The sequence below is a fragment of the Marmota marmota genome, unplaced genomic scaffold, assembly GCF_001458135.2.
Source record: "Marmota marmota marmota unplaced genomic scaffold, marMar, whole genome shotgun sequence".
In the NCBI taxonomy this organism is placed as follows: domain Eukaryota; kingdom Metazoa; phylum Chordata; class Mammalia; order Rodentia; family Sciuridae; genus Marmota; species Marmota marmota.
Genome location: NW_025999895.1, coordinates 5,409,553 through 5,435,178, shown reverse-complemented (window position 1 = coordinate 5,435,178; position 25,626 = coordinate 5,409,553). Strand labels below are relative to the sequence as shown.

General features: G+C 55.5%; 2 protein-coding genes across 5 annotated transcripts in view; one reads left to right on the top strand and one right to left on the bottom strand.

Moving 5' to 3' along the window:
• Positions 1-21,183, top strand: part of Itgb4 (integrin subunit beta 4) — a 29,896-nt gene extending 8,713 nt beyond the window's left edge. The window contains exons 13-40 of one of the 4 annotated variants that reach the window (XM_048797856.1): positions 764-867; positions 1,009-1,107; positions 1,254-1,383; positions 2,072-2,194; positions 2,286-2,389; positions 3,933-3,966; positions 4,111-4,302; positions 4,566-4,669; positions 4,930-4,988; positions 5,185-5,208; positions 6,279-6,427; positions 6,502-6,681; positions 7,232-7,380; positions 10,811-11,015; positions 12,019-12,176; positions 12,550-12,730; positions 12,865-13,002; positions 15,995-16,177; positions 16,263-16,394; positions 17,430-17,621; positions 18,194-18,430; positions 18,564-18,722; positions 19,123-19,272; positions 19,767-19,955; positions 20,029-20,184; positions 20,266-20,430; positions 20,515-20,625; positions 20,726-21,183. In XM_048797856.1, coding sequence (XP_048653813.1) covers positions 764-867; positions 1,009-1,107; positions 1,254-1,383; positions 2,072-2,194; positions 2,286-2,389; positions 3,933-3,966; positions 4,111-4,302; positions 4,566-4,669; positions 4,930-4,988; positions 5,185-5,208; positions 6,279-6,427; positions 6,502-6,681; positions 7,232-7,380; positions 10,811-11,015; positions 12,019-12,176; positions 12,550-12,730; positions 12,865-13,002; positions 15,995-16,177; positions 16,263-16,394; positions 17,430-17,621; positions 18,194-18,430; positions 18,564-18,722; positions 19,123-19,272; positions 19,767-19,955; positions 20,029-20,184; positions 20,266-20,430; positions 20,515-20,625; positions 20,726-20,865 — 3,947 coding nt within the window. In that variant the 3' untranslated portion in view covers positions 20,866-21,183. The remainder of the gene's footprint in view (positions 1-763; positions 868-1,008; positions 1,108-1,253; positions 1,384-2,071; positions 2,195-2,285; positions 2,390-3,932; positions 3,967-4,110; positions 4,303-4,565; positions 4,670-4,929; positions 4,989-5,184; positions 5,209-6,278; positions 6,428-6,501; positions 6,682-7,231; positions 7,381-10,810; positions 11,016-12,018; positions 12,177-12,549; positions 12,731-12,864; positions 13,003-15,994; positions 16,178-16,262; positions 16,395-17,429; positions 17,622-18,193; positions 18,431-18,563; positions 18,723-19,122; positions 19,273-19,766; positions 19,956-20,028; positions 20,185-20,265; positions 20,431-20,514; positions 20,626-20,725) is intronic. The other 3 variants (XM_015504178.2, XM_015504176.2, XM_015504177.2) reach the window with 3 other exon arrangements.
• Positions 21,184-21,302: 119 nt separating this feature from the next.
• Galk1 (galactokinase 1) overlaps positions 21,303-25,626 on the bottom strand; it is a 4,537-nt gene continuing 213 nt past the window's right edge. Inside the window, 7 exon segments of the mRNA XM_015504179.2 lie at positions 21,303-21,485; positions 21,571-21,733; positions 21,808-21,958; positions 23,319-23,500; positions 23,626-23,761; positions 23,959-24,078; positions 24,551-24,740. Coding sequence (XP_015359665.1) covers positions 21,414-21,485; positions 21,571-21,733; positions 21,808-21,958; positions 23,319-23,500; positions 23,626-23,761; positions 23,959-24,078; positions 24,551-24,740 — 1,014 coding nt within the window. The 3' untranslated portion in view covers positions 21,303-21,413.

The following is a 25,626-nucleotide window of genomic DNA, read 5'->3' as shown; positions in this document are numbered from 1 at the left end:
TGTCATTTAATTTTTTTTTCTTTTTGTAGTTGTAGGTGAATAGCATATCTTATTTTTTATTTTTTGGAGGGTACTGGGTATTGAACTCAGGGACACTTGACCACTGGGCCACATCCCCAGCCCTATTTTGTATTTTATTTAGAGACAGAGTCTCACTGAGTTGCTTAGCACCTCGCCATTGCTGAGGCTGGCTTTGAACTCACGATCCTCCTGCCTCAGCCTCTCGAGCAGCTGGCATGCACATACCTTTATTTTATTTGTTTATTTTTATGCTGTGCTGAGGGTGGAACCCAGTTTTTCATACATGCTAGGCAAGTGCTCTGCCACCGAGCCACAAGCCCAGCCCGAGTTGTTGACATTTTAATTTCATTTTTGGTTTGTATGTTTACTTTGTATCCAGCCACTTACGCAAACTATTTATCTGTAAATTCTTCTGGATATCTTGTAATAAGTTCCTGATACTTATAAATAATGACAGTTTTTTTCTTACTTTCTAATACCCCGACATTTTCTTCTTACCTATTGCATTGGCCAGGACCTATTAGAGATTCTTATTGGATTTACAATTTGAGATATTCACTCCGGCTGCAGAATAGAAGGTAGTAGGCAGAATGATGGGTGGGGAGAGATGGACGAAGGCAATTCTAGGAGCCTGAGGGAGAGGTGGCCTTTGCCCCTGGCTCCCCCAGACCCTCCCAGCAGATGGGTCACCTGGACTGTGGTGCGATATGGCCCTCCCCTCCCTTCTCTACCCTCTCTGCAGACCGGGGACGCTGCTCCATGGGCCAGTGTGTGTGTGAGCCTGGTTGGACAGGCCTGAGCTGTGACTGTCCCCTCAGCAATGCCACCTGCATCGACAGCAATGGGGTAGGCCTGGGCGTGGGGCAGACACTGGGAGGGCCCCAGTCAGGACCACTCATCTTCTCCAGAGGACACCTAGTAGAGAACGGGGAAAGGAACAGGCAGGGATGGGGCACAACGGGCTCACTTTGATCCCTCCTGCCCCAGGGCATCTGTAATGGGCGTGGCTACTGTGAGTGTGGCCGCTGCCACTGCAACCAGCAGTCGCTCTACACGGACACCACCTGCGAGATCAACTACTCAGCGGTGAGGCCAGGATCCCTGGGGTGTGGGCGTGGGAACCCCAGGCACTGGGCAGGGTGGGCAGGAGTGGCTGAACCTGCTGCCACAGGAGGTGGCACGAGGCTGGGGGAGTGGCTTCCACGCAGCACAGTCTTCCCCTTCTCTCCCAGATCCGCCTGGGCCTCTGCGAGGACCTGCGCTCCTGTGTGCAGTGCCAGGCCTGGGGCACTGGGGAGAAGAAGGGGCGCACGTGCGAGGAGTGCAGCTTCAAGGTCAAGATGGTGGACGAGCTCAAGAAAGGTAGAGGGGAGGGTCTGAGAGCTGGGGTGCTGTGAGCCTAGGTAGGGCTAACAGGTCCTCCTCTGAGCAAGGGCTTCCTCTGGGCAAGTTGAGGTCACACAGTCTGGACAGGGGTTCCAGAGCTGGGGGTGGGCACAGAACACCAGCAACAGTGAGCCCAAGAAAGAGGTAGAAAGTCTGGGCAAGCGGCACAGGACCCAGGCAGTGAACAGAGAATGACCCAGAACACAGAATGGGGGTTGGGGGCACATGATTAGGCTTGAGGGCACGCAGATGGGTAAGGGACAAAGTCTGGGGAGGAGGCATCTGGCATGGGCAGGGACATGAACCGGCAGAGACCCAGGGCCCAGGTGGGGCCCACAGTTGGGCTGTGGAGTGCACGGCCTCCTCCCTCTAGGCCAGATGTGTGGCCTGGACTCCACGCTCCTGGGGGTGCTCAGGTCAGGGAAGTGGAGACAGCTTTGCAGACTCCTGTGCTGCTGGGGCCCGCACTGGGCGAGGTGCCCCTGCCACCGTCTCTGTGGCAAGGAGGGGCAGAGCTTGAGAGATCTTACAGCCTTTCCCAGGGAGACGCCCCAGGCCCTGCAGTGGGCAGGGTGGGCCACAGGTTTGGGGTGCCTCACTGGGCCACGGGGTGCCCCAGGGTGGAGGGGTGTGTCGGGTCCCTGCTGACCGCTTGTGGGTGCAGCTGAGGAGGTGGTGGAGTACTGCTCCTTCCGGGACGAGGACGACGACTGCACCTACAGCTACACCGTGGAGGGTGACGGCTCCCCGGGGCCCAACAGCACCGTCCTGGTGCACAGGAAGAAGGGTGAGCTGGGGGTGCTGGGAGCGGGCGCTGTCCGGTCTGGGCCAGGCGCGGCGGGCACGGCGGGCACGGCCTCCCTCCACTCTCTCCGCAGACTGCCCTCCCGGCTCCTGGTGGCTCATCTTCCTGCTCATCCCCCTCCTGCTGCTGCTGGCACTGCTGCTGCTGCTCTGCTGGAAGTACTGTGCCTGCTGTAAGGTGAGCCCCGGGGTCCTCCCGGGTCCGCCTGGGGTCCCACAGAGTCCCCACTCTCCCCATGGCTCCCCTGTAGCCCTCCCAGAGACTTCGGCGCTTGGAGCCAGACTGTCTGGATTCTGGTCCCAGCTGTATGACTTTGAGCAAGTTACTTAATCTCTCTGTGCCTCAAGCTTCCTCATCTGTACAATGGAGCTAGCAGCACTGACCCCTGAAAGTGCTGACAAAGTTTGGATTAGTTATGGGAAGTTCTTAGAAAGGGACTGGCCTTGGGGAAACACCATGTTAAGCCCTGGCTTCTTCCCACCCCTTCCGGAGCCTGGCTCCTGAAGACCCTACTAACCCAGCCCCAAGCCTTTGTCACTCCTAAGGGACAATGGTGACAAAGCCTGTGAGTCTCCCTGTGCTCTGTTTTTACTGGAGCCTGCTCCCAATGTAATTCCCCTGTGGCTCTCTGTGCCATAACAATGGTGTGTGGCCACACAACTTTATTTTCTTCTCTCAATTGTCCCATGAGGTCAGTGGCACTATCCCCTATGACAGGTGGGGAAACTGAGGCTCAGAGGGACAGGTGATAGAGACAAAGTCAAAGTTCTGTCGGATAAGATGGTGCACGCCTGTAATCCCAGTGACTTGGGAGGCTGTGGCAGGAGGATCACAAGTTGAAAGCCAGCCTCAGCAATAGCGAGGCACAAAGCAACTCAGTGGGACCCTGTCTCTAAAAAAAAATACAAAATAGGGCTGGGGATGTGGCTCAGTGGTCTAGTGCCCCTGAGTTCAACACCCAGTACCAAAAAAAAAAAAAAAACCAAGGGGCTGGGGTTATGGCTCCATGGTAGAGCACTCGCCCAGCACATGCAAGGTCCTGGGTTCGATCCTCAGCACCACATATAAATAAAATAAAGTTTAAAAAAAAACAACAACTCAAAGTCCTCGTAAGTGTCAAGGCGAGGTGAAGCTACATCCCTGGCTCTAGCATCTCCCGCCACAGTCCCTCCCTCCACTGACCATCAGTGGTCACACTCCAGGAACATGGGTCAGCTCCCTGCAAGCGCCAGGGAACAACCAGGAGCTGACAGCCTGGCTGCACAGAAAAGCCCAGAGACAGGAAGTGTGGAGGGTGCAGAGCACAGAGGCTGATTGTAGGGCAGGGCAGCATGCTGTCCTATCCCGGGGTTAGCGGACGTTCCTGTCTGTGGCATGGAAGGGGAGGCCTGTGAGCGGGTTTCTTAGCCGGGCGCAGTGGCACATGCCTGTAATCCCCGTGGCTCGGGAGGCTGAAGCAGGAGGATCGGGAGTTCAAAGCCAGCCATCATCTAAATAAAATACAGAATAGGGCTGGGGATGTGGCTCAGTGGCTGAGTGCCCCTGAGTTCAATCCCTGGTACCAACAAAAGAAAGAAAGAGGTTCCTTCTTGGCAGGGCTTCTTAGAGCCTATGGTCTCGTCATTTGCTCACTGAACTTGAAAGAGGCCGGGTGGCTGGAGGGGCTTCCCTAGGCTGGGACAGCTCTTGAGGTGCTCACGCCAGCCCCCTTGTCTCCTAGGCCTGTCTGGCACTTCTCCCTTGCTGCAACCGAGGTAAGGGCCTGGCATGGGCAGCTGGGGTGGAGGGGCAGTGGGGCCAGGCTGGGAACAGGGGAGGTGGGAGGCCCCACACCCCACCTGTCTGGGTGCGACTGGGCAGGTCTGGGGAGGGCTTGTGCTGAGGACCCTTCCCAACAGGTCACATGGTCGGCTTTAAGGAAGACCACTACATGTTGCGGGAGAACTTGATGGCCTCAGACCACCTGGACACACCCATGCTGCGCAGTGGGAACCTCAAGGGGCGGGACACGGTCCGCTGGAAGATCACCAACAACGTGCAGCGGCCTGGCTTTGCCACCCACGCCGCCAGCACCAACCCCACAGAGCTCGGTGCGGGCCCAGGCTGGGCACTGCGGACCTGGGCAGTGCCTTTGGGCCCTTGGGGACCTCTGTTCTAGACTGGGGATCACACTGATCCTGGGTGCTGGGCACAGGCCTCAGCCTCTTCTGTCCCTTCCTGAAGTGCCTCAGGCCTGCATGTGGCAGCCCTCTGCCCCCCGCTGGCCAGAGGTCTCCAGGATCCTGGGGTGGAGGGTGTTCAACCGTGCCCACGGGGCAGGGGCTGATGAACCCTCCATCCCACCCGCCTCTAGTGCCCTATGGGCTGTCCCTGCGCCTTGCCCGCCTCTGCACCGAGAACCTGATGAAGCCTGGCACTCGAGAGTGTGACCAGCTGCGCCAGGAGGTGGAAGAGAATGTGAGAACCGGTGCGGCCAAGCCAGGGCTCTGGGCTCGGGTGCGATGGCGGGGGGGGGGGAGAGTGAGGTGACCTGGACCTCTCTGGACAGGAAAGGGGCTCTCTGGATACATGCCTGGTGTGGTGAGGTCATCCTGGGGGGCACCAGACTCTGGTCTCGGGACCTGGCCCCCAGCTTGCCCCAGCCAACTCTGAGAGGTCCCGGGGTAGGGTGTGCGCGGCTCTCCGGGCGCAGACTGACGCCCTCCCTTGTCTGGCAGCTCAACGAGGTGTACAGACAGGTCCCTGGTGCACACAAGCTCCAGCAGACGAAGTTCCGGTGAGTCCCAAATGCCCAGGGCGGGGGCAGCCAGCCGCTCTGAGCCCTGCCAGTCCAGGCCATGCGGCAAGAGTCCCTGGGGTTGGGTGACCGCTGACCACTGCTCATACACAGACTACAGAGCTCAAGCCCCCAGGCAGATCATGCACCTACCCCAGGGAACATCTGGTTCATGGTCTCCTCTTTGTCTCCACAGGCAACAGCCCAATGCTGGGAAAAAGTGAGTTGAAGAGCCATGTGGGACAGCGCCCTCCTGCCCCTCTTGCCCCAGCCCTGCCACCTGTCCTCTGCCCCTTGCTCCACCCCTGTCTCCACCCCGTGGGAAGGGAGGGCCATATGTGCCATCATGGGTGAGCCTTCCGTTGGCTCCTTTACTGGACCATTCTTCTAACGAATTCCAAAGGAAGCGCTTGCCTGAGTGAGCAGCCCCAGGTTGGCAGAACCACACAGACCAGTGCCCACCTTTGGTCTGGTGACAGTCTACCACCCAACCCCAAGGACAGTCCAGGCCTGGCTCATCCTCCCCTGGGTCAGAGACCCTCCAACCGAGTGAGAGGCAGATGGGCCAGCAGGTCACACAGTCCTTTCCCCAGTTCTTGAGTCCTGGCCCTTTGGGAAGGGGGAACATGAAACGGAGGTCGCACTGCAGAGAGAGCAGAACCAGAACAACAGCTCAACACCTTCAGGAAGAAGCCTCGGCTGATGGTATTGAGTGCTTACAAGGGCCAGGCATTGTGCTAAGGGCTCCCTGGCCATCTTTATCCAACCCTCTCAGCAGCCCTGCGAGAGAGGTACCATTGCTGTTCCCATTTTACAGATGAGGAACCTGAGGCTCAGAGAGGTTAAGTAACTTTCCCAAGGTTACCTAGCTATCAAGAACCAGGTCAGGGGCTGGGGAGATAGCTCAGTTGGTAGAGTGCTTGCTTCACATGCACAAGGCTCTGGGTTCAGTCCCCCCACTCTCCAAAAAGGAACCAGAGCCAGGACTTGAAGCCAAGCAGTCTGATGTGAGCACCTGCCCTCAGCATCTCTGCTGTCCCACATCCAATCCTCCCACCATCAGCCCTTGTTGGTGAGGTGGACGGAGAAGCCCATTTCTCAGATGAGAACACTAAAGCTCAGGGAGGTGCAGCAACGGCGTGGATGAGGCCATAGAGTGAGAGCAGTGGGGCCAGCAAGGCCCCTGGCACTTTTTACTGTCCCACATCTTTCCCCTGTTGGGGAGAGGACAGAAAGGTACAGGCAGGGAGAATGCCAGGCTGACCCCTCTCCTGCTGGACCCCCACCCAGGCAAGACCACACCATTGTGGACACGGTGCTGATGGCGCCCCGCTCAGCCAAGCAGACCCTCCTGAAGCTGACAGAGAAGCAGGTGGAGCAGGGGTCCTTCCATGAGCTCAAAGTGGCCCCCGGCTACTACACCCTCACTGCAGAGCAGGGTAGGTGGGGCTCCCCGCGCCGCCCCTCACCTCGCCCACCCACGTGGCCCTGAAACCCACATCTGACCCCCCAGACGCCCGGGGCATGGTGGAGTTCCAGGAGGGCGTGGAGCTGGTGGACGTGCGCGTGCCCCTCTTCATCCGGCCTGAAGACGACGATGAGAAGCAGCTGCTGGTGGAGGCCATCGATGTGCCCGTAGGCACTGCCACCCTTGGCCGCCGCCTGGTAAACATCACCATCATCAAGGAGCAAGGTTGGTCAGGGTGCGGGGAGAGGGAGGACGAAGCGGGGTCGGACACTTTGTTCCCCCATATCCAGCTGTAGTGGGACCTGGCTGTATGGCCTGGGCCAGTCCCTCGGTGGGCCTTGGTTTGTCATCTGTTAGCTGGGTATAGCACCTGGGTGGGGCTCTCAGTCACAGGCGCTGGCCACCCCACTCTCGTTCTCTATCCAGAGGAGGGCTCAAGTGTGTCACCAATCACCACACTGAGGGCACCTCGGGTGCTAGTGATGTCCTCTGGACAACCAGAGGGCCCCCCTGGCCCCTGACCCCCCCCCCCTTGCTCCAGGATCCACAGGGCCTGCTCTGCCCTGGATGCATCCATCTGGGGCCTGATGGACACTTTGTTCCAGCTCCTCAACTTTTTCTTGGAGAATACTCCATCCCATTCTTTTGCCCTCCCATGAGGGTGGTGGGGTGTGGGTAACAAATAGACCCCTAGAGTCTGGACTGGGCCAGAGGGAGGGGGAGCCAAGAGGGGACTGAGGCCAGGATCCCTGAGCAGCACCTGCGCTCCTTGCAGCAAGTGGCGTGGTGTCCTTTGAGCAATCTGAGTACTCAGTGAGCCGTGGGGAGCAGGTGGCCCGCATTCCTGTCATCCGGCGCATCCTGGACAATGGCAAGTCCCAGGTCTCCTACCGCACACAGGACAACACAGCACAGGGCAACCGGGTAAGGCTCCACCACAGGGTCAAGGGCGTGTCCCTCAAGTCGAGAGGGCATGCACTGGGTTCCTAGGACAGAGCAGGATGTGGCAGCTGCCTGGGTCCCTGGATGCTTACCCTGGCTGGCCTCCCATGGACACCTGCTCCTGCCACCCTTGGCAGGGACTTCTCACCCAAAGTTCCAGTGACACCTTAGATGAGGCCCCATCACTTCCAGGGACTCAGACCAAGGGAGCCATTTCCTCCTGGATTGGCCAGGAATCTGTCCAGCCCACTCCTGTCCATCCTCCAATGACCCAGGATGACCAGGACATTCAGACATTTTCTAGGAAAGTAGACTCCCTTTCTGCCCATCCTGGGGATTTTGGCTTCTTGAGCTGGAATTTCAGGGTCCTGGTTCCTGGGCCAGGCTCCCCAATTCTGTCACTCTTGGTTCTTGCTGGGCCAAGCAGCACAGGCAGCCCTTCCAGGCAGGGAGGACCACAGCCTAATGTCCCCTCATTGCTGAGCCCCAATATCAGCAACAGCTAGAGCCAGGTGGTAAGTATGCTTGGTTTTACCTATCGGGGTTTTTTTTTTTTTGGGGGGGGTACCAGGGATTGAACTCAGGGGCACTTGACCACTGAGCCACATCCCCAGCCCTATTTTGTATTTTATTTAGAGACAGGGTCTCGCTGAGTTGCTTAGTGTCTCACCATTGCCAAGGCTGGGTTTGAACTCACGATCCTCTGCCACAGCCTCCTGAGCTGCTGGGGTTATAGGCGTGCACTACTGTGCCTGGTTTACCTATCAGTTTTTGATCTGTTGATTGCTTGATTATACTGGGGACCAAACCCAGAGCCTCTTGCATGCTAGGCAAGCAGTCTACTACTGAGCTACTTCCCAGTCCTTGGCCACAGGTCTAAATTTATAACAGTATTTAAAAACATTCATATTGGGGCTGGGGTCATGGCTCAGTGGTAGAGCACTTGTCTCGCATGTGTGAGTCACCGGGTTCGAGTCTCAGCACCTCATATAAATAAATGAATAAAATAAAGGTCCATCAACAACTAAAAATATTTTAAAAATTCATATCAAAAATTTTTTCAAGGTAGTCTAGGTTCTTCAGCAAATACATTACCAGGCCCAGGCAGCCTGGTCACACCCTAGTTTTTTTTTTATTTCATTTCATTGGTAGGAACAGTTCCCATCACTACTCCAGTGCTCCCAGTAAAAATTTTCAAGAGTTTGTATGGCCATAAACCCCACTGATTACGGCACATTATAAGAGAGATTCTGGCTGGCTGGATTCCCTGCTCTGTATGGAGATGCTTGGGTATTTAATTCTTTTTTTGGGGGGGGAGTACTTTGAGTTAAACCCAAGAGTGCTTTACCACCGAGCCACACCCCCAACCTTTTTATTTTTTGTTTTGAGACAGGGTCTCACTAGGTTGCTAAGCCTTGCTTCAAACTTGCAATTCTCCTGCCTCAGACGCCTGAGTACTGGGAATACAGAAAGGTGCCACTTCCTGGCTTATTTTACTGTTTTTAAAAATCATTTTTATAATTTCTTACCTTCTTAAAAATATTTTTTAGTTGTAGTCAGGCACGATACATTTATTTTATTTTTTTATGTTGTGCTGAGGATCAAACCCAGTGTCTTGCACATGCTAGGCGAGCACTCTACCGCTGAGCCACAACCCCAGCCCCATTTCTTTTGTACTTTTTCTTTTTTCTTTTTCTTTTTTTTTAGTTGTAAATGGACACAGTATCTTTATTTTTATTTATTTATTTTCATGTGGTGCTTAGGATCGAACCCAGTGCCTCATCCTTGCAAGACAATGCTCTACCCCTGAGCCACAACCCCAGCCCCCCAGCCCCATTTTTTACCTTTTTATTTTAAAAAACTTCAAATGTACATATGGAAAGACTGTAAAATTAAAATCCATTTACCCTTTACATAGGTTCACATATTGTGAATATTTTCCTTCTCTCCTTATATGAGTATCTTTAGCTAATTTACATAAAGACGTTCAGGCAGGGAGCAGTAGCACATGCCTGCGATCCCAGTGAATCAGGAGGCTGAGGCAGGAGGATCACAAGTTCAAGGCCAGCCTGGACAAATTAAGGAAACCCTGTGTCAAAGTGAAAATTAAAAAGGGCTGAGGATGTGGCTCAGTGGTAGAGCACCTTTGGATTCAATCCCTGATTCCCCCCCAAAAAGCATTAATATCTTTATTTCTGTATCTCTGGGTGTGGAGAGACGTGTTGTCTGCTGAACTTTTCAAAGTAAGTTGTAGACATCACATAGACCTTAAACCCTTCTGCTGGGTCATTTTTCTACATAACGACAACATGATTACCAAACTGAAGAAAGTTCACATGGATTATACTAGTTCTGAGGGATTGATCCATATGCAGATTTCCCCTTGTTCACACATCCCAACTGCTTTATGGCTTTTTCTCCAGTCCGGGAACCAATCAGGTTTCTGGCATTACAGATTCTGATCTTGTGTCTTGAGTCTCCAGAACAGTTCCCTGACTTCCTGTTTTGTGACATGAACATTTTTCTAAGTGTTGACCTCAGTTGCTTGTAGACAGCTCCTCTTTGTGTGTGTGTGTGTGTGTGTGTGTGTGATATTGGGTGATGGGGCTTGAGCCCAGGGGTGCTCTACCACTGAGCTACATCCCCAGTCCTTTTTGTTTTTCATTCACGTTTATTTTTTTATTTTTTATTTTGAGGCAAGCTCTCTCTAAATCACTCAGGCTGGCCTCCAATCGGCCATCCTCTGGCTGCAGCTGCAGCGTCACTGGGATCACAGGCCACAATTCTGGTTGTCTTCCACCTGCCAGCTTCCCTTTCTGGGCCTGGTGAAATCGTAGTTCGAAGCGCCGTCTAGTGGTCGTGTGAGAAAAACTTTTTTCTAACAGTTTTACTCATGCCCGGGGCACCTTCCGGAAAGCTTGAGGGCACTGGGAGGAAAGCTGGAGTTGATGGAAAGGTCCCAGCAAACAGGATCTGCCACCAGGAAGGAACCCAGATTTCAGAGCCACAGTGTGGGGGACACCTCTTCCCTGTCCGGGTGGGACCTGCAAATCCCAGCTGCCCAGGGCTTGTGTGATGGGCTCTCTGTGGTGCATCCCTGTTCCCCTCTGGGATTGATTTAAATCCTGGCTCTGCCACAGCTACCTGCGTGGGCTTGGGCGAGTTCCCTAACTCTCTGTGGGACTGAAAAATTTCTCCATCTGTAAAATGGGACAATAATATCTCTGCCTCACCCAGCTGTGAGGATTAAATGAGCTGATGTCTGTAGTGCTTACTGCCAGGCAGTGCCATTTCATGTCCACATGGGACAGTCCATGTGGGTGTGGGTGTGGCTCTGTCTTCTGGAAAGCTCTAATTTCTGAGACGCCTCATCCCCCAGCCCTGAGCTGACCCTGACCCTTCCTCTTTGCAGGACTACAGTCCTGTGGAGGGCGAGCTGCTGTTCCACCCTGGAGAGACCTGGAAGGAGCTGCAGGTGAAGCTCCTGGAGCTGCAAGAAGTAGATTCCCTCCTTCGGGGCCGTCACAGCCGCCGCTTCCATGTCCAACTTAGCAACCCCAAGTTTGGGACCCGCCTGGGCCAGCCCCACTCAGCGACCGTCATCATTGGGGACCGAGGTAGGCAGAGCCTGGGGTCAGCATACACAAGTGGAGAGGGAGGTTGGAGGGCCTCTCAGCAAACACCAGCCCAGGAAGCCCAGTTTAATGTGAATTTCACATAAACAAAAACAAAACATACTTGTTGTATAAGTATGCCCCTGCATTTGTGGGACATACTTATCCTTAAAAAAGTGTTCTTTGGGGCTGGAGTTGTACTTCAGTGGTACAGCACTTGCCTAGCATGTGTGAGACACTGGGTTCAATCCTTAGCACCACACTAAAAAAAAAAATAAAGGTGAAAAAAAAAGTGTTCATTGGCAAAGCCCAGTGGCGCATGCCTATAATCCCGGCTACTCGAGAGGCTGAGGCAGGAGGATGGCAAGTTTGAAGCCAGCCTCAACAACTTAAAATAAAAAGGATGGGGATTTAGCTCAGTCGTAGAGCACCTGGGTTTATCCCGAGTACTGCAAAGAAAAAATAAAAGTGTTCACTCCTTATCTGAAATTCAGATTCAACTAGGTACCTTGCACTTCATCTGGCAGCCCCTCCTCAACCAGACAGGCTGAAATCAATGGCCACAGGGCCTGAATCCATTTGACCTCAGCCTCAAGTGCGTGTTCCTGGAAGCGGGGAGCCAGCGAGTTCCTATCAGTTCTTAGCTTCCATTGTCGTGGTGTCTCTGAGCCCTCCCCTGAGAGCTTCCTGACAGGAAGATGGGAGGAAAGGGCAGGGGAGGGAGGAAGGGAGCAGATGTTCCATGGAGGACATCCCCTTGGCTGCCAAGGGAGAAAGAGGGGCAGATGAGTTTCCTCCTCCTTTGCATTCCAGGAGAGCGCCCCCTGGGCCTCCACCCAAGCTTGGTGTGATGCCCTCTGTGGCACCAGCTCCCCAGTGAGGTGCCAGGCAGGTCTTAGTTGAATCTCTCGGGAGGGAGCCAGGGGGTGTTTAACTGAGTCTTTGGCTCCCCCTCGTGGTGAAGGCGTGTCTAAGCCAGCTGTCCCACCCTACCTTGGTCCACTAGATGAACTGGACCGGAGCCTCATAAATCAGACGGGGTCATCACCGCCACCTCCCCGGGGGGACCTGGGAGCCCCACAGAACCCCAATGCCAAGGCTGCTGGGTCCCGGAAGATCCATTTCAACTGGCTGCCTCCTCCTGGCAAGCCGATGGGGTACAGGGTAAGCCGGGGGGCAATGGGCAATGACAAGTGGCTAGGGAGGTCTGACACCCACCACCATCAGAGAGGTGGACTGCTCCGAGGGAGGGGGAGGGCCTGCTTGGAACCAGCAGGTCCAAGCGAGAGTAGATGGCAGGACCCCAGGAGGAGAGAAGAGCCATTCCTGAGTTTTTCAGATTTTTTCTCTCCTTCTTAGAATGGGCCTTCTCCCCTTGCCCAGGAGATCCCCTGCTCTGCCCAACTGCCCTGTGAGCACCCCCAAGCCTCGGTGTCTCATCCTGTTCAAAGAGAAAAATAAGGGCAAGGGGTCAGTGGAGGGACAAGTGGCTTCGGTGCCTGTCACTTCCCTCTGACCAGTCCCCTCCCTTGAGCAGGTGAGGTACTGGATCCAGGGTGACTCCGAGTCCGAAGCCCACCTGCTTGATAGCAAGGTGCCCTCGGTGGAGCTCACCAACCTCTACCCGTACTGCGACTATGAGATGAAGGTGTGTGCCTATGGGGCACAGGGTGAGGGTCCCTACAGCTCCCCGGTGACCTGCCGCACCCACCAAGAAGGTGAGGCCTGTTCATGTCCCTGCATCTGTCCCCAGCTACCCTGATGTCAGTGTGCCCAGCCCTCCCCACTCCCTACCTCCCAGAGCTCGGCCCTCCTTCTGCCACTAACAGAGCTCTTCCTGCCCCCAACCCAGTACCCAGTGAGCCTGGGCGTCTGGCCTTCAATGTCGTCTCCTCTACGGTGACACAGCTGAGCTGGGCTGAGCCAGCTGAGACCAATGGCGAGATCACAGCCTACGAAGTCTGCTATGGCCTGGTCAATGAGGACAACCGTAAGGATTGGGACTCTCCTTCCTGGCCCCAGGGACAGCATCAGTGGAAGGGGAATGGCAAAGAACCAGAGCTCTGGGTCACTCCTGGGTACTTGAGGCCTATCGTTCTGGTCAGTGGATAAGCCTGAGAGGCATTGTGGGGTTTCTGGTCACAGATGAGCTCTGCATCCCAAGGGAGGCAAAATTATATACGTACATGGAGATCACAGACCCCAGGGCCCCCTCCTGTACAGGTAACCAGGGTGCCTCATTTTTACATGATCTCTTAGGCCACAATAGTTGCCAGATTAATCAAATAAAACCACTAGATGAGCTGGGTGCTGTAGTGCACAGCTGTAACCCCAGAGACGCGGGAGGCTGAGGAGGCTGAGGAGGCTGAGGCGGCTGAGGCGGCTGAGGCAGGAAGATCACAAGTGTGAGACCAGCTTGGGCAACTTAGGGAGACCCTCAGCAACTTGATGAGACCCTGTCTCAAAATAAAAAGTTCAAAACAGCCCAGGCACCGTGGTGCATGCCTATAATCCCAGTGGCTCTGGAGGCTGAGGCAGTAGGATCTAGAGTTCCAAGCCAGCCTCAGCAAAAGTGAGGTGCTAAGCAACTCAGTGAGACCCTGTCTCTAAATAAAATACAAAATAGGGCTGGGGATGTGGCTGGGGATGTGGCTCAGTGGTTGAGTGCCCCTGAGTTTAATCTCCGGTACCCCCCCCCCCAAATAAAAAAAAGTTAAAAGGACTGAGGATGCAAATCACCCCTGGGTTCAATTCCCAGGATAAAAAAAGAGAAAGAAAGGAAAAGAAAACACAGGATGAACTGGGACTGGGACAGCTGCTTATAGTCCCAGCAACTCCAGAGGCTGAGGCAGGAGAATCACAAATTCCTGGCCAGCCTGGGCACCTTAGGGAGACTCTGTCTTAAAATACAAAACTAAAAGGGCTGGGGTTATAGCTCAGTGTTACAGCCCCCTGGGTTTAGGGGGAAATCCTAAAAAATGAAACACCGGATACCGGAAAATTTCTAAACACATTTTATTTTTTTAGTTGTTGATATACCTTTTTAAAATTTTTATTTATATGTGGTGCTGAGAATTGAACCCAGTGCCTCACACATGCCAGGCAAGTGCACTACCACTGAGCCACACCGCCCCAGCCCACTCTAAACACATTTTTAATAGAATATTTCATACATTTTTTTCTGGGAATCCTAACCCAGAACAGCGGGGAAAAGTGTCTTTGTCTTCCCAGTCTACCCTTCTCAGTCCTGGAAGGGAGGAGAGAGTGGGGGACTTCTGCCAACTGTCATGATGAGAAAGTGTCCTGCCTCTCACCTGGCTCAGGGACCTCTGCACACCCTAACTCTGCCTGGTGGGTCCTGGTGATGGAGAGCAGACCACCCTCACTTAGATTGTAGGAGCAGCAGCGGAACCCTGGTGCTAGGGAATTTCTGATGATTTTGACTTAATTCACAGAGGGGGTTCTAGGAGTCTTTTCCTGTTGAAGCACCTTATTCACATCTTCTTTTCAGACTCTGAGGCCAGTGCACATTATAGCTGAATATGTGCAATTTGCAAAGTGCTTGTGCTGGGGAGGGTGCATGCTTGTAATCCCAGTGACTTGGGAGACTGAGGCAGGAGGATCACAAGTTCAAAACTAGCCTCAGCAACTTAGTGAGGCCTTAAGCAACTTGACAAGACCTTGTCTCAAAAAATAAAAAAGGCTGGGGGTGTGGCTAAGTGGTTAAGCACTCCTGGATTTAATCTCCAGTACCAAAAAAGAAAGAAAGAGAAGGAAGGAAGGAATAAATTTTAAAATTAATCAATTACTTCAGAATAGCAGTGAAATATTAGGGCCACGACCCCTATGTAGGGCAGTCGACAGTGGGACTCTCTGAGCATCAGGCTTGGGGCAGGGGGAGGGGTGCTCCTCACTCTTCACTAACCAGGCCAGCCAAGCATCAGGTTTCTTGGCAGCCACGTCACACCTCAGCTTGGTGTGAGCTTAGACACTTGGTCTGCTCTTAGGCCACAGCTGGGTGGTCTCCTCTGACTTGGCCTTTTAACCCCAGGAGTGACCCACAGCCCAGGACCATCCATCTCTGAAGGTTTCAGCACATTGTGTGCGAGGCAGCCCCGCAGGATAGGGGCATTGCATTTTGGTGTGTGCCACTCACTGTTCCCTCCCTTCCATGAGCTGACAGAGATGCGAGGAGGGTGGGCCAAGGCCAGCCCTTGCTACCTCCAGGCTGACCTGGCTTTCGAGCAAAGCTTTTTGAGCACAACTGTGTGCTGGGGGTGCACATCAAGTTTCTCAGTTGTCATTTACAAGAATTTTCCTTTGAACTTTTTGGGAAATTGGGACATTTTCTAGTCTCCATTCTTTTGTGTCTTCTCTCGTTTTCTGTGTCTTCCAACAGTGGGCCCACCCTGCTTTCACGCAGAGCTCACTGAGCGCCCTCCCAGGGCTGAGTATCCACCCCAGGTGCGACTGGCCTCTGCCAATGTGCATTGCCAGCCCTCCACCTTCACCCCACCCTGTCCCTATTAGCCTGTTCGTCCTAAATTGTAGCCTCTGTGAGTCCACTTGTGTCCTCCCCTTGGCTCCTGTTGCCACAGCACCCTGGGGGCAGCAAGGCATGCAGGTGTCTCAGCGTGTGGGGCTGAGCTGTCAACCATGAGCATGGATGGGAGGATGTTGTCCTGAGAGACCCTCAGCTCCTGAGCCAGCCTCCTATGGAGCCATCTGGATATAGGACTGTTTGCTAATTGGTAAAGGTGACAGTAGGGCCATCTGGAGTCTAGTGTTGACCCTGGCACTTACTTAGCAATGAGTCCTTAGATATCTGGTAACACCTCCATAAGCCAGTCATACCCAGGTTCAAAGGGCTCAGCAGCTGCTTGCTCCCCTCCCCATCTATACAACTCTGCTGGGTCAGGGATGGGGCTGGGACCAGGCTGTAACCTGGGTGACCTATCCCTGAAGCACCCTCCCTGCCCCAGGACCCATTGGGCCCATGAAGAAGGTGCTGGTGGACAGCCCCAAGAACCGGATGCTGCTCATCGAGAATCTACGAGAATCCCAGCCATATCGCTACACGGTGAAGGCACGCAATGGGGCAGGCTGGGGACCTGAGCGGGAGGCCATCATCAACCTGGCCACTCAGCCCAAGAGGCCCATGTCCAGTGAGTCCTGGGAAGGGATGTGCAGGGCAGATGGGGGGACAGGAGGCTGCAGCTGGTGCTCTGGCTCACCTCCCCTATCCTGCAGTCCCCATCATCCCAGACATCCCCATCGTGGACGCCCAGGGTGGGGAAGACTATGAAAGCTTCCTTATGTACAGTGACGACGTTCTACGCTCCCCAGCAGGCAGTCAGAGGCCCAGCGTCTCTGATGACACCGGTGAGTGGGATCCATGAAAGACAGTGGGGGTGATGGGCATGGGGTAGGGCTGTCCCTGGTGTCCAGAGAGAGTAAAGTGGCCAGCAACTACTGGGCATGGAGGTCAACACTAGAAGTCGCTTTTCAGCCTCAGACATATATATCCACAGAGCCCATGATTTGGCACTGGGGACATGGAGAGGGCACAGCTATTGTGGCCCACTGAATTCATGTGCACTACCATGTGTGAGAACACACAGATGTCTGCTGGGGGCAGATGCACACAGGCCTGGGCACATACATGTGGATTATGCACTGGAAATACTACTTTGTGATCCAAAGGTTAACCTGCTGCGTAATGGAGTTAGGACTCCTCCCAGAGGCAGGCCTCAGTGAGAGGGGGCAGGCACAGACCAGGAGCCCTGAGCAGCCACTTCACAGGGGTGGGGCCAGGTGATGAGGCAGAGATGCCCCAGCAGGCCCGGTTCTCCCGCTTGACTCCTGGCACAGTATATTGCAAAAAGAGCCCTTAGCAGGGACTCCTGGGTGCAGCTTTAGCTCTGGCTCCACTGTGGGACACACACCTGCTCTGTGCCTGATGTCTGATCTGTAAAATGGAATGTCAATCATACAATGCCAGGATGGGATCTTCCAGAGAGTATGGTTTTGAGGGTCTACTATTAGTATCCTGGGGCTTCTGGAACTGTCCCTGGGAGGCGGCAGGGGAAAGATTACTCTTCTTTGCACAGTCCGGAAACTGAAGCTCAGGGCATTTAAGCAACAAGGGAAACCTCACAGCGGGTGACAGGGCCGAGGCTCCATCCACAAGGTCTGTGGCTGGTACCGGGTCTTTCCTCCCGAGCTGTGGCCAAAACTACACAACCCTATTCGGAATCAGGACAAGGGTTTCTCCTGTCGCCGGGCTTTCCCATCGCTGCAGCACGGGGACACCCAATCCTGACGCCGGGCTCTGCCGCTGGCCTGGCTCGGTCCTCCTTGGCGCCACCAACCCCGGCGCCCCCGGCGGTGCCAACGCGGCCCTTCGTTGTTCCCAAGGCGGCGGCTGGAAGTTCGAGCCCCTGCTGGGGGAGGAGCTGGACCTGCGGCACGTCACGTGGCGGCTGCCCCCGGAGCTCATCCCGCGCCTGTCGGCCAGCAGCGGGCGCTCTTCTGACGACGGCGGCGCGGGGAGCGCGGCCGGGGAGGGCAGCAGCCGGGCCCGCAGCGCGACGCCCCGGCCCCCCGGAGGTGACCACCTTCCTGGGCTGCGCACGGCCTGTGCGGCTCGTTTGCGCACGCCGGCTGGGACCTGGGGCCGCCACTTGCTGCCCCAGGGCCCCAGCTTCGGATGCTGCTCATCAAGATGCCAGGCCAGGCCAGGGGCCTGCAACTGTGTGCACACAGCACCGGGTAGCCAAGGGATGCCCAGGGCAGGCATTTGGGCGCCCCCGGAGGCAGGACAGGAAGTGATTCTCATGATGCCTACCCCAACTGGGGCAGCCAGCTTCAGAAACTTGTGTCAGGGGAAGACCCTCAGGGACCTCCAGGATTTGAGGACAGGCTTTGGGCTCTCCTGGAAGGCCAGGCAGGTCCCAAGCTGGGTTGGCTGTGCTCTGATAATCCATGGCACAGAGCTAGAGGACATGTGGCCTTCGGGACTCCTCTGGGGACACAGGGGCCCTAACATGGTAGTTTGGGGGAGATTGGTGGTATTTTATTCCCAGGCTCCCCAGAGGGAAGGGAACCCCAGGAATCCTCAGGGCCACATCCTGCCCCTTAGGCCTCCAGGTCTGACTGACCGACCCTCTCTCCTCCTGCAGAGCACCTGGTGAATGGTCGAATGGACTTTGCCTTCCCAGGCAGTGCCAACTCCCTACACAGGATGACAGCGGCCAGTGCCACCTATGGCACCCACCTGAGCCCACATCTGCCCCACCGTGTGCTGAGCACCTCCTCCACCCTCACTCGGGACTACCACTCGCTGACGCGCACACAGCACTCACAGTCGTCCACACTGCCCAGAGACTACTCCACCCTCACCTCCCTCTCCTCCCAGGGTGAGCAACCTCAACCAATCCTGCCTCGCCTGTTCATCACCTCCATTCCAGCTCCTGGAGGCTTGGGCTGCTGGCCCCCACTGCCCACCCTCCACATCCTGTCCCTCTCACTTCTTGTTTTGTCCTGCCCTAGGCCTCCCTCCCATCTGGGAAGACGGGAGGAGCAGGCTTCCGCTGTCCTGGGCCCTGGGGTCCTGGAGTCGGGCTCAGATGAAGGGCCCCCCCCCCTCCAGGGGCTCACGAGACTCTATAATCCTGGCTGGGCAGCCAGCAGCACCCTTCTGGGGCCCAGGTAGTTCCGGGGTGGCCATCCTGCTCCATCTGCCATCCATCGCAGCTGCTGCCTGTGCCCATCCACCACCTTGGCCTCATTCCATTCACAGGACCCTGCCCTCCCAGAGGAGCTAACCCCTGCCCCACACTCATCAGTGCTGATGCCTAACATGGCCTCTGTCCTGCCAGGGTGTGGGCTGGGGTGGGTCAAAGAGAGGGGCCCTGCCAGCTAAGCAGGGAGCAAGGTGGGAGGTGGCAGACTCAGAGGGTGACCCTCTTTCATCATAGGCGGGGTCTGTAACTAATCCAAGGACCCGTGGAAGGTTCTGGGTACAAGCTGCCTGGCTACCTGAGGGGGTAGAATTGTGACAGCAGGAAGATCCCAGCTCCTTCCCCTGACTGTGATGTCCTGTCTCCAGATTCTCGAGGTGCCATGGGTGTGCCTGACACACCCACCCGCCTTGTGTTCTCCGCCCTGGGACCCACATCTCTGAAAGTGAGCTGGCAGGAGCCTCAGTGTGAGCGCCTGCTACTGGGCTACAGTGTGGAGTACCAGCTGCTGAATGGCGGTGAGGCGGGGCTACTGCTGCCTGCAGGGGTGGGGACCTTCCAGGCCTGGGCCCATGCTGAGCACCCCAGTGGGGTCAGGAACCTACCCAAGGCTTTGTGCATAAGCCCACCTCCAGTCTTCTTGAGGGTCTCACTCCATTCCCCTTTGTTCCCTCACCTGAGGTCTCATCCATCTACCTGCGCCTCTCTGCCTATTTCCTCTGCTAGGGTTTCCCTAACAAGGCCTCACGGACCAAGGCCTTCCCTGGTCTGTGTGACCTTTGTGGGAACTAGGCAGTGGCACGACCTAGACCCCTGACAAGGGTGTAGGATGGGTGGGACTGCAGGCTCCACTCATCTCTTGTATAGTGCACAACCTTAACAACCAATCTTATCACACTGTACCCGCCCACAGGCAGCCCTGGGCCAGATGTTGATGGCAGCCTAGGGAAGTGGGGATCAGGACAGGGTTGGGGTAAAGCTGCTCTGCTGTCTGCCCTCACCCAACCTCCAGGCGAGCTACACAGGCTCAACATCCCCAACCCTGGCCAAACTTCTGTGGTGGTGGAAGACCTCCTGCCCAACCACTCCTACGTGTTCCGTGTGCGGGCCCAGAGCCAGGAGGGCTGGGGCCGAGAGCGTGAGGGTGTCATCACCATTGAATCACAGGTGCACCCGCAGAGCCCACTCTGCCCCCTGCCAGGTGAGTGGTCCCCCACAGCTACCACCATGCCCACCACACTCCCACACACTGACATTCTCTCTGCTGCCTCCAGGATCTGCCTTCACTCTGAGCACCCCCAGTGCCCCAGGCCCATTGGTGTTCACTGCCCTGAGCCCCGATTCACTGCAGCTGAGCTGGGAGCGGCCACGGAGGCCCAATGGTGACATCCTCGGCTATCTGGTGACCTGTGAGATGGCCCAAGGAGGAGGTACTGCCCACCCTGAGGCTAGGGGTGCCTGTGGAGTAGTGGAGAAGGGACCACAGGAACTGAAGACATCCTCCCATGCAGGGCCAGCCACTACATTCCGGGTGGATGGAGACAACCCTGAGAGCCGGCTGACCGTGCCTGGCCTCAGTGAGAACGTGCCCTACAAGTTCAAGGTGCAGGCCAGGACTACCGAGGGCTTCGGGCCAGAGCGTGAAGGCATCATCACCATTGAGTCCCAGGATGGAGGTGGGGCATCTCTTCTTTACCCCAACTCTTCTCTGGTCATGGCTTCTCCTGCCATCCCCTAACAGGCCAATCTACCCTCTCCAGGTCCCTTCCCACAGCTGGGCACCCATTCCGGGCTCTTCCAGCACCCACTGCAAGGCGAGTACAGCAGCATCACCACCACCCACACCAGCACCACTGAGCCCTTCCTAATGGGTGAGTTACCACCAGGAGGTGGGGATCCCGGCTCCCAGGAGCGTAGCCAACATGGAAGGGCAGGGACCACGCAGCATCCTTCAAACTTCTTCTTCCACAGATGGACTGACCCTGGGGTCCCAGCACCTAGAGACAAGTGGCTCTCTCACCCGGCACGTGACCCAGGAATTTGTGAGCCGGACACTGACTACCAGTGGAACCCTCAACGCCCAGGTGGACCAACAGTTTTACCAAACATGACCCACCAACCTCACCAGTGTTCTGGAACCTGGGCTCCCTCCCTGCCTCTTCTTTCCAGCACTCCCTCAGCCACTCCATCCTTGGACCCCAACCTGGGGCCCAGCCCCACCTTCATGCTGACCACAGAGCCAGCACCTCTTGCCATAGAGCAGGGGCCAGGTATCCTGTAGGAAGCACGAAGGGGGCAGAGGTCTCAGAAGGTCCTTTGGCTGTCCCTGCCCCACGATGGCCCAAACTTATTTGTAACCAAAGAGCTGGGACCAGGACAAGGACCCAGCCTTTGTTCTGCACTAAATAAAAAATTTTGCTACTGCTTGACTCTGTCCTATCTGTTCCTCAGGAGCCCCAAAAGTGCCAGCCGGGCAGAGCAGTGATTCTGACAACCTCCCCTTCTCTGACCCCTAAGCACATACCTACCTCTAGAAGCAGGAGAGTACCACAGTCAGAGGCATGTTTATTAAGCACCCAAATGAGGAAGGTGGGGCCAGACACAGAGCTGCATGACCTGCCACCTCGGCCAATGCTTGCATATGCTGTCCAGAGGTGCCTCACAGGCACAACACCTTGGCTCCATCAGCAGCCTGGGAGAGGTAGAAGGTGGCAGTACCACTGTACTGCTCCTGGGGGAGAGATGAGCAGTCTGAGCGATGGGGGAACCCTGGGAATCCACCTCTCCTGCCCTCCAAGGCTCTGGTGCTTACTAACCTGTATGTGCTGCATGGTGCGGGAAGCAGCAGAGGCCTCCAGCAGTGTCACTGTGCAGCCACCAAAGCCACCACCTGTCATGCGACTGCCATAAACCCCAGGCACAGACAGTGCAGCCTCAACCAGTTGGTCCAGCTCAGAGCAGCTCACCTCATAGTCATCCCTGCGGACCATATAGAACAGGTCAGCCTGGGACCCACCTGTGCCCAAGAGGTGCAGGCTGCCCTAGGGCCTCACCTGAGTGAGTAGTGACTCTCCACCATGAGGCGGCCAAAGGCTCTGTAGTCCCCACGGCTCAAGGCAGCTGCTGCCTGGGCTGTGCGCCGGATCTCACCCACCACATGCCGTGCCCGGCGGAAGCCCTCCTTGCTCACCAGCTCTCTGCCAGCTGGGGAGGAACAGCGGTCAGCAGTCCCACCTCCCACTCCTGAGGGCCCCAGGGTTGTCAAAGAGGGCCCTGCTAGGCAGGACAAGGCTGATTACCCCAGGCCTGGCTCTGAAGAGCTCCCTCATCTCAGAGCCTCCCCTCCTCACTGAAAAATGGGACAACTGTATCATTTTGTCACTCAGGGAGCAGGGAGGACTGCAGGAGACTGCACAGGGCTTCCTGCAGGGAGCTGGCATGGTAGGTACTCAATAATCAGCTGTTTAAGCACCAAACTCCCACCTGGACTCTTGGGGCTTTAAAGGTGAGTGGGGATGTGGCTCAAGCGGTAGCGTGCTCGCCTGGCATATGTGCGGCCCGGGTTCGATCCTCAGCACCACATACAAACAAAGATGTTATGTCTGCCGGAAAACTAAAAAATAAATATTAAAAAAAAAAAAATTCTCTCTCTTAAAAAAAAAAAAAGGTGAGTGGAACACAGTGCAACCTTCAAGAGGACACAAAAGCTGGACAGAGTGACACACGCCTATAATCCCAAGGGGCTTGGGAGGCTGAGGCAGGAGGATTGGCTGTTAAAAGCCAGCTTCAGTAATGAGGCCCTAACCAACTTAGCAAGAACCTGTCTCTAAATAAAAAAATCTTTTTTTTTTGGTATCAAAGATTGAATTCAGGGGCACTCAGCCACTGAGCCACATCTCCAGCCCTATTTTGTATTTTATTTAGAGACAGGGTCTCACTGAGCTGCTTAGCACCTCACCATTGCTAGTCTGGCATTGAACTCATGATCCTCCTGCCACAGCCTCCGAGCCGCTGGGATTACAATCTTTTTTAAAAAGATGGAGATGTGGCTTAGTGGTAAAGCACCCTGTGTTCAATCTTGGTACCCCCCCCACTTTCCCCCGCCAAAAAAGAAAAAAAGAGGATGCAAAAAAGCAATCTTAAGATTTCAAAGAGGGCTGGGAGTGTTAACTCAGTGGTAGAGCACCTGCCTGGCACATGTGGGGCCCTGGTTTTCAGCCAGCACACGCCTATAATCCCAAAGACTTGGGAGGCTAAAGCAGGAGGATCAAAAGTTCAAGGCCAATCTCAGCAACTTAGTAAGACCCTGTCTCAAAGGAAATTTTTTTTAAAAGGGTTGAGGATATAGCTCAGTGGCAGAGCACCCCTGGGTTCAATCCCTAGCACTGAAGGGATAAAAAGAAAAATGATTTTAAGCATCCGTGATGAGGCTGGAGCCCTAGACGTGCAGTGCTTTGGGGGAAGAGGGCAGAGCATGGCAAATGGCCCTGAAAATCAGCAGAGTAAAGGCCATAAGAGAGCAGCAGGGAGCCCAGCCATATTTAGAAAAGACTGATGTTCTCACCCTCCAGCTCCTCCAGCCGCACCTCCCGAAGGCTCTCCTTGCCCAGTGCCCTGGCCACTTCTTCACACTGGCGTCGTCTCAAGGGGTACTCGCTGGAACCCAGGGAGTGGCGGACGTTGGAATTAGTGATGAGCACAGCCAGCTTGGGGTCCGACAGTGGCACCAGGCTTGTCTCCAGGGACCTAGTGTGGAGTTGGATTAGGGAAGATGACAAGGCCAAGGATCTGCTTGCCAGGCCAGGCAGTAGGCATGCTCCACCTAGGAACTCCTGATTATGAGGTGGGAGGGTACAAGGGAAGCCCCTGACCTGCAGTCAATGAGCAGCGCGTGGCCCTTCTGCCCCAGCAGTGCGATGAGCTGATCCATGATGCCACAGGGCACCCCTGCAAAGCTGTGCTCGGCCCGCTGACACACCTGGGCCCGGGCAGCTATTGCCCCCGAGTCTGTGGCATAGGGTGAAGTAGGGAAGCCGGGGCCCAGGAGGAACACAAGAAGTGGCCACATGGGAGCTGCAGTATAGCTCCAATGACACTCTGTGGAGACTCCCCACTCCCCCCCTCCCTAAACCACAACATGGGAAGAGTTCTGACCAGAGACTCAGGCAAGGAGGGCTGGGCTGGGGCTAGGGCCTATGTGGTACCTGGGCAGAGTTGCTGGAGGAAGGTGTACGTGGCCACTTCCAAGGATGCGGAGCTGGACAGCCCACCCCCCAGGGGCACTGAGCTGACCACCACTGCACTGAAGCCAGGGATGGGGGAAGCTGCAGTAGAAAGAATGGTGATGTTAAGATGGACTGCTAGAAGGATGGACACAGGAAGAGCATGTGTCCTTATAGGAAGGAAGGAAGCCTGATAGCCACTTCTAGGGCATGTCTCTCAATTGTTAGGCCACCAACCTGCTGGTGCCAAAGAGCCTACTACCCTCCATCTTCTGGCCATCTGAGGTTACTGGAACAATCTTTCTAGTTATCCTCTTGATTTAGGCCTAGAAAATTGGGGTTTGATTCCTGGCTCCTCTAATCATGTAAAAGGAAACCCAGGGCAAGTTCTGGAACTTCTTAGGGCATCAGTTTTCTCATTGGTACGGTAGGCTATTCCACCTTGCAAGCTTTCCCCAGTGTATTAGAGAGGTTAATGGACTTGTGGCTGTGAGGTGACAATCCTACTGGCAACATAAATTTGATCTACAATCCTAGTGGCAGCATGAATTTGACCCATGCCTGGGCCCCATACCTGGGTAGTGCTGAATCACTCCCTTGACATAATTGGCCCATCGGGGAGTCCCAGGCTCCAGTGACCGGTGGACTGTGGGCAGTGGAAACTGCAGCCGCTGGGGCTCATCAGCATCTTTGGAGGTGGTGAGGAGAGAGACAAGCCCATCTGTTCGGGGGCTGCCTACCAGCAGGGTCACCAGCTCCAATGCCTGAAAGAAGAGATAGGAGTATGTGGAGCTTATACCAGCAAATGGAATAAGCCCCTCCAGAGACACCCTCCAACTACAAGGACTCCAGCCAAGGTTCTGCCCCCTGGGACACACAGGGAGGTGGAGGGAACCAGCTCAACTTAAAGGGAATGAGGTGTGGCTCAAGGAGGAGCCTGAGTGCAGAGCTGGCCTTAGGGGCTTGGAGCTCAGGCCCCTGGGTATTCAGAGGTGGAGCCAGCAGCAGGAGGAATGCAAACCTGGACTCTGCCCTGAGCAAGGGCTCCCAGCTGCAGGGAAAGAGGGAGAGAGAGAGCTAGCTCAAAAGGAAAACAGGATCAAAGGGGCTCCACGCCTTCCCATTTGGGGATGACCTCCAAAAGGAGGCGGATGGATTTGCTATAACTACTCACTTCCCAAGCTGCAGGGTGGGACTGAGAGCCCAGGTTAAGAGCTGGAAGGTAACACTCAAGGTCACATACCAAGAACCAGCTGTGAGACCTTGAGCAGATCCCCAACCCTTTCTGAGTTGGCTTCCTCCTCCGTAACCGGAATGGGCTGGGCCAGAGGCTGAGGGGCTCCATTTGCCCAGGCCTATGGTTTTGGCCTCAACGAGGCCAGAAGCCGGAAGTGTTCCCCTTTTACCTGCTACTTAGGGCCCAAATTTGAAGGGGAACACTCCCCCCGGCTGAGGTCCAGGACCAGCAATCCCCAGAAGGCGGACTTGGGTGAAGAGGTGCCCGCATACCCTCTCCTGTCTGCGTCTGTCTCTCTTCGCACGTGAAAAACGGTCTGTCCCAGGGTCTCCTGCGTGCGCGACTCCCACTCCGCTGCCCGCCCCACATTCCAGCGGGAGAGAGCGCGTCCCTGAGACCCAGCCGCCCGCCCT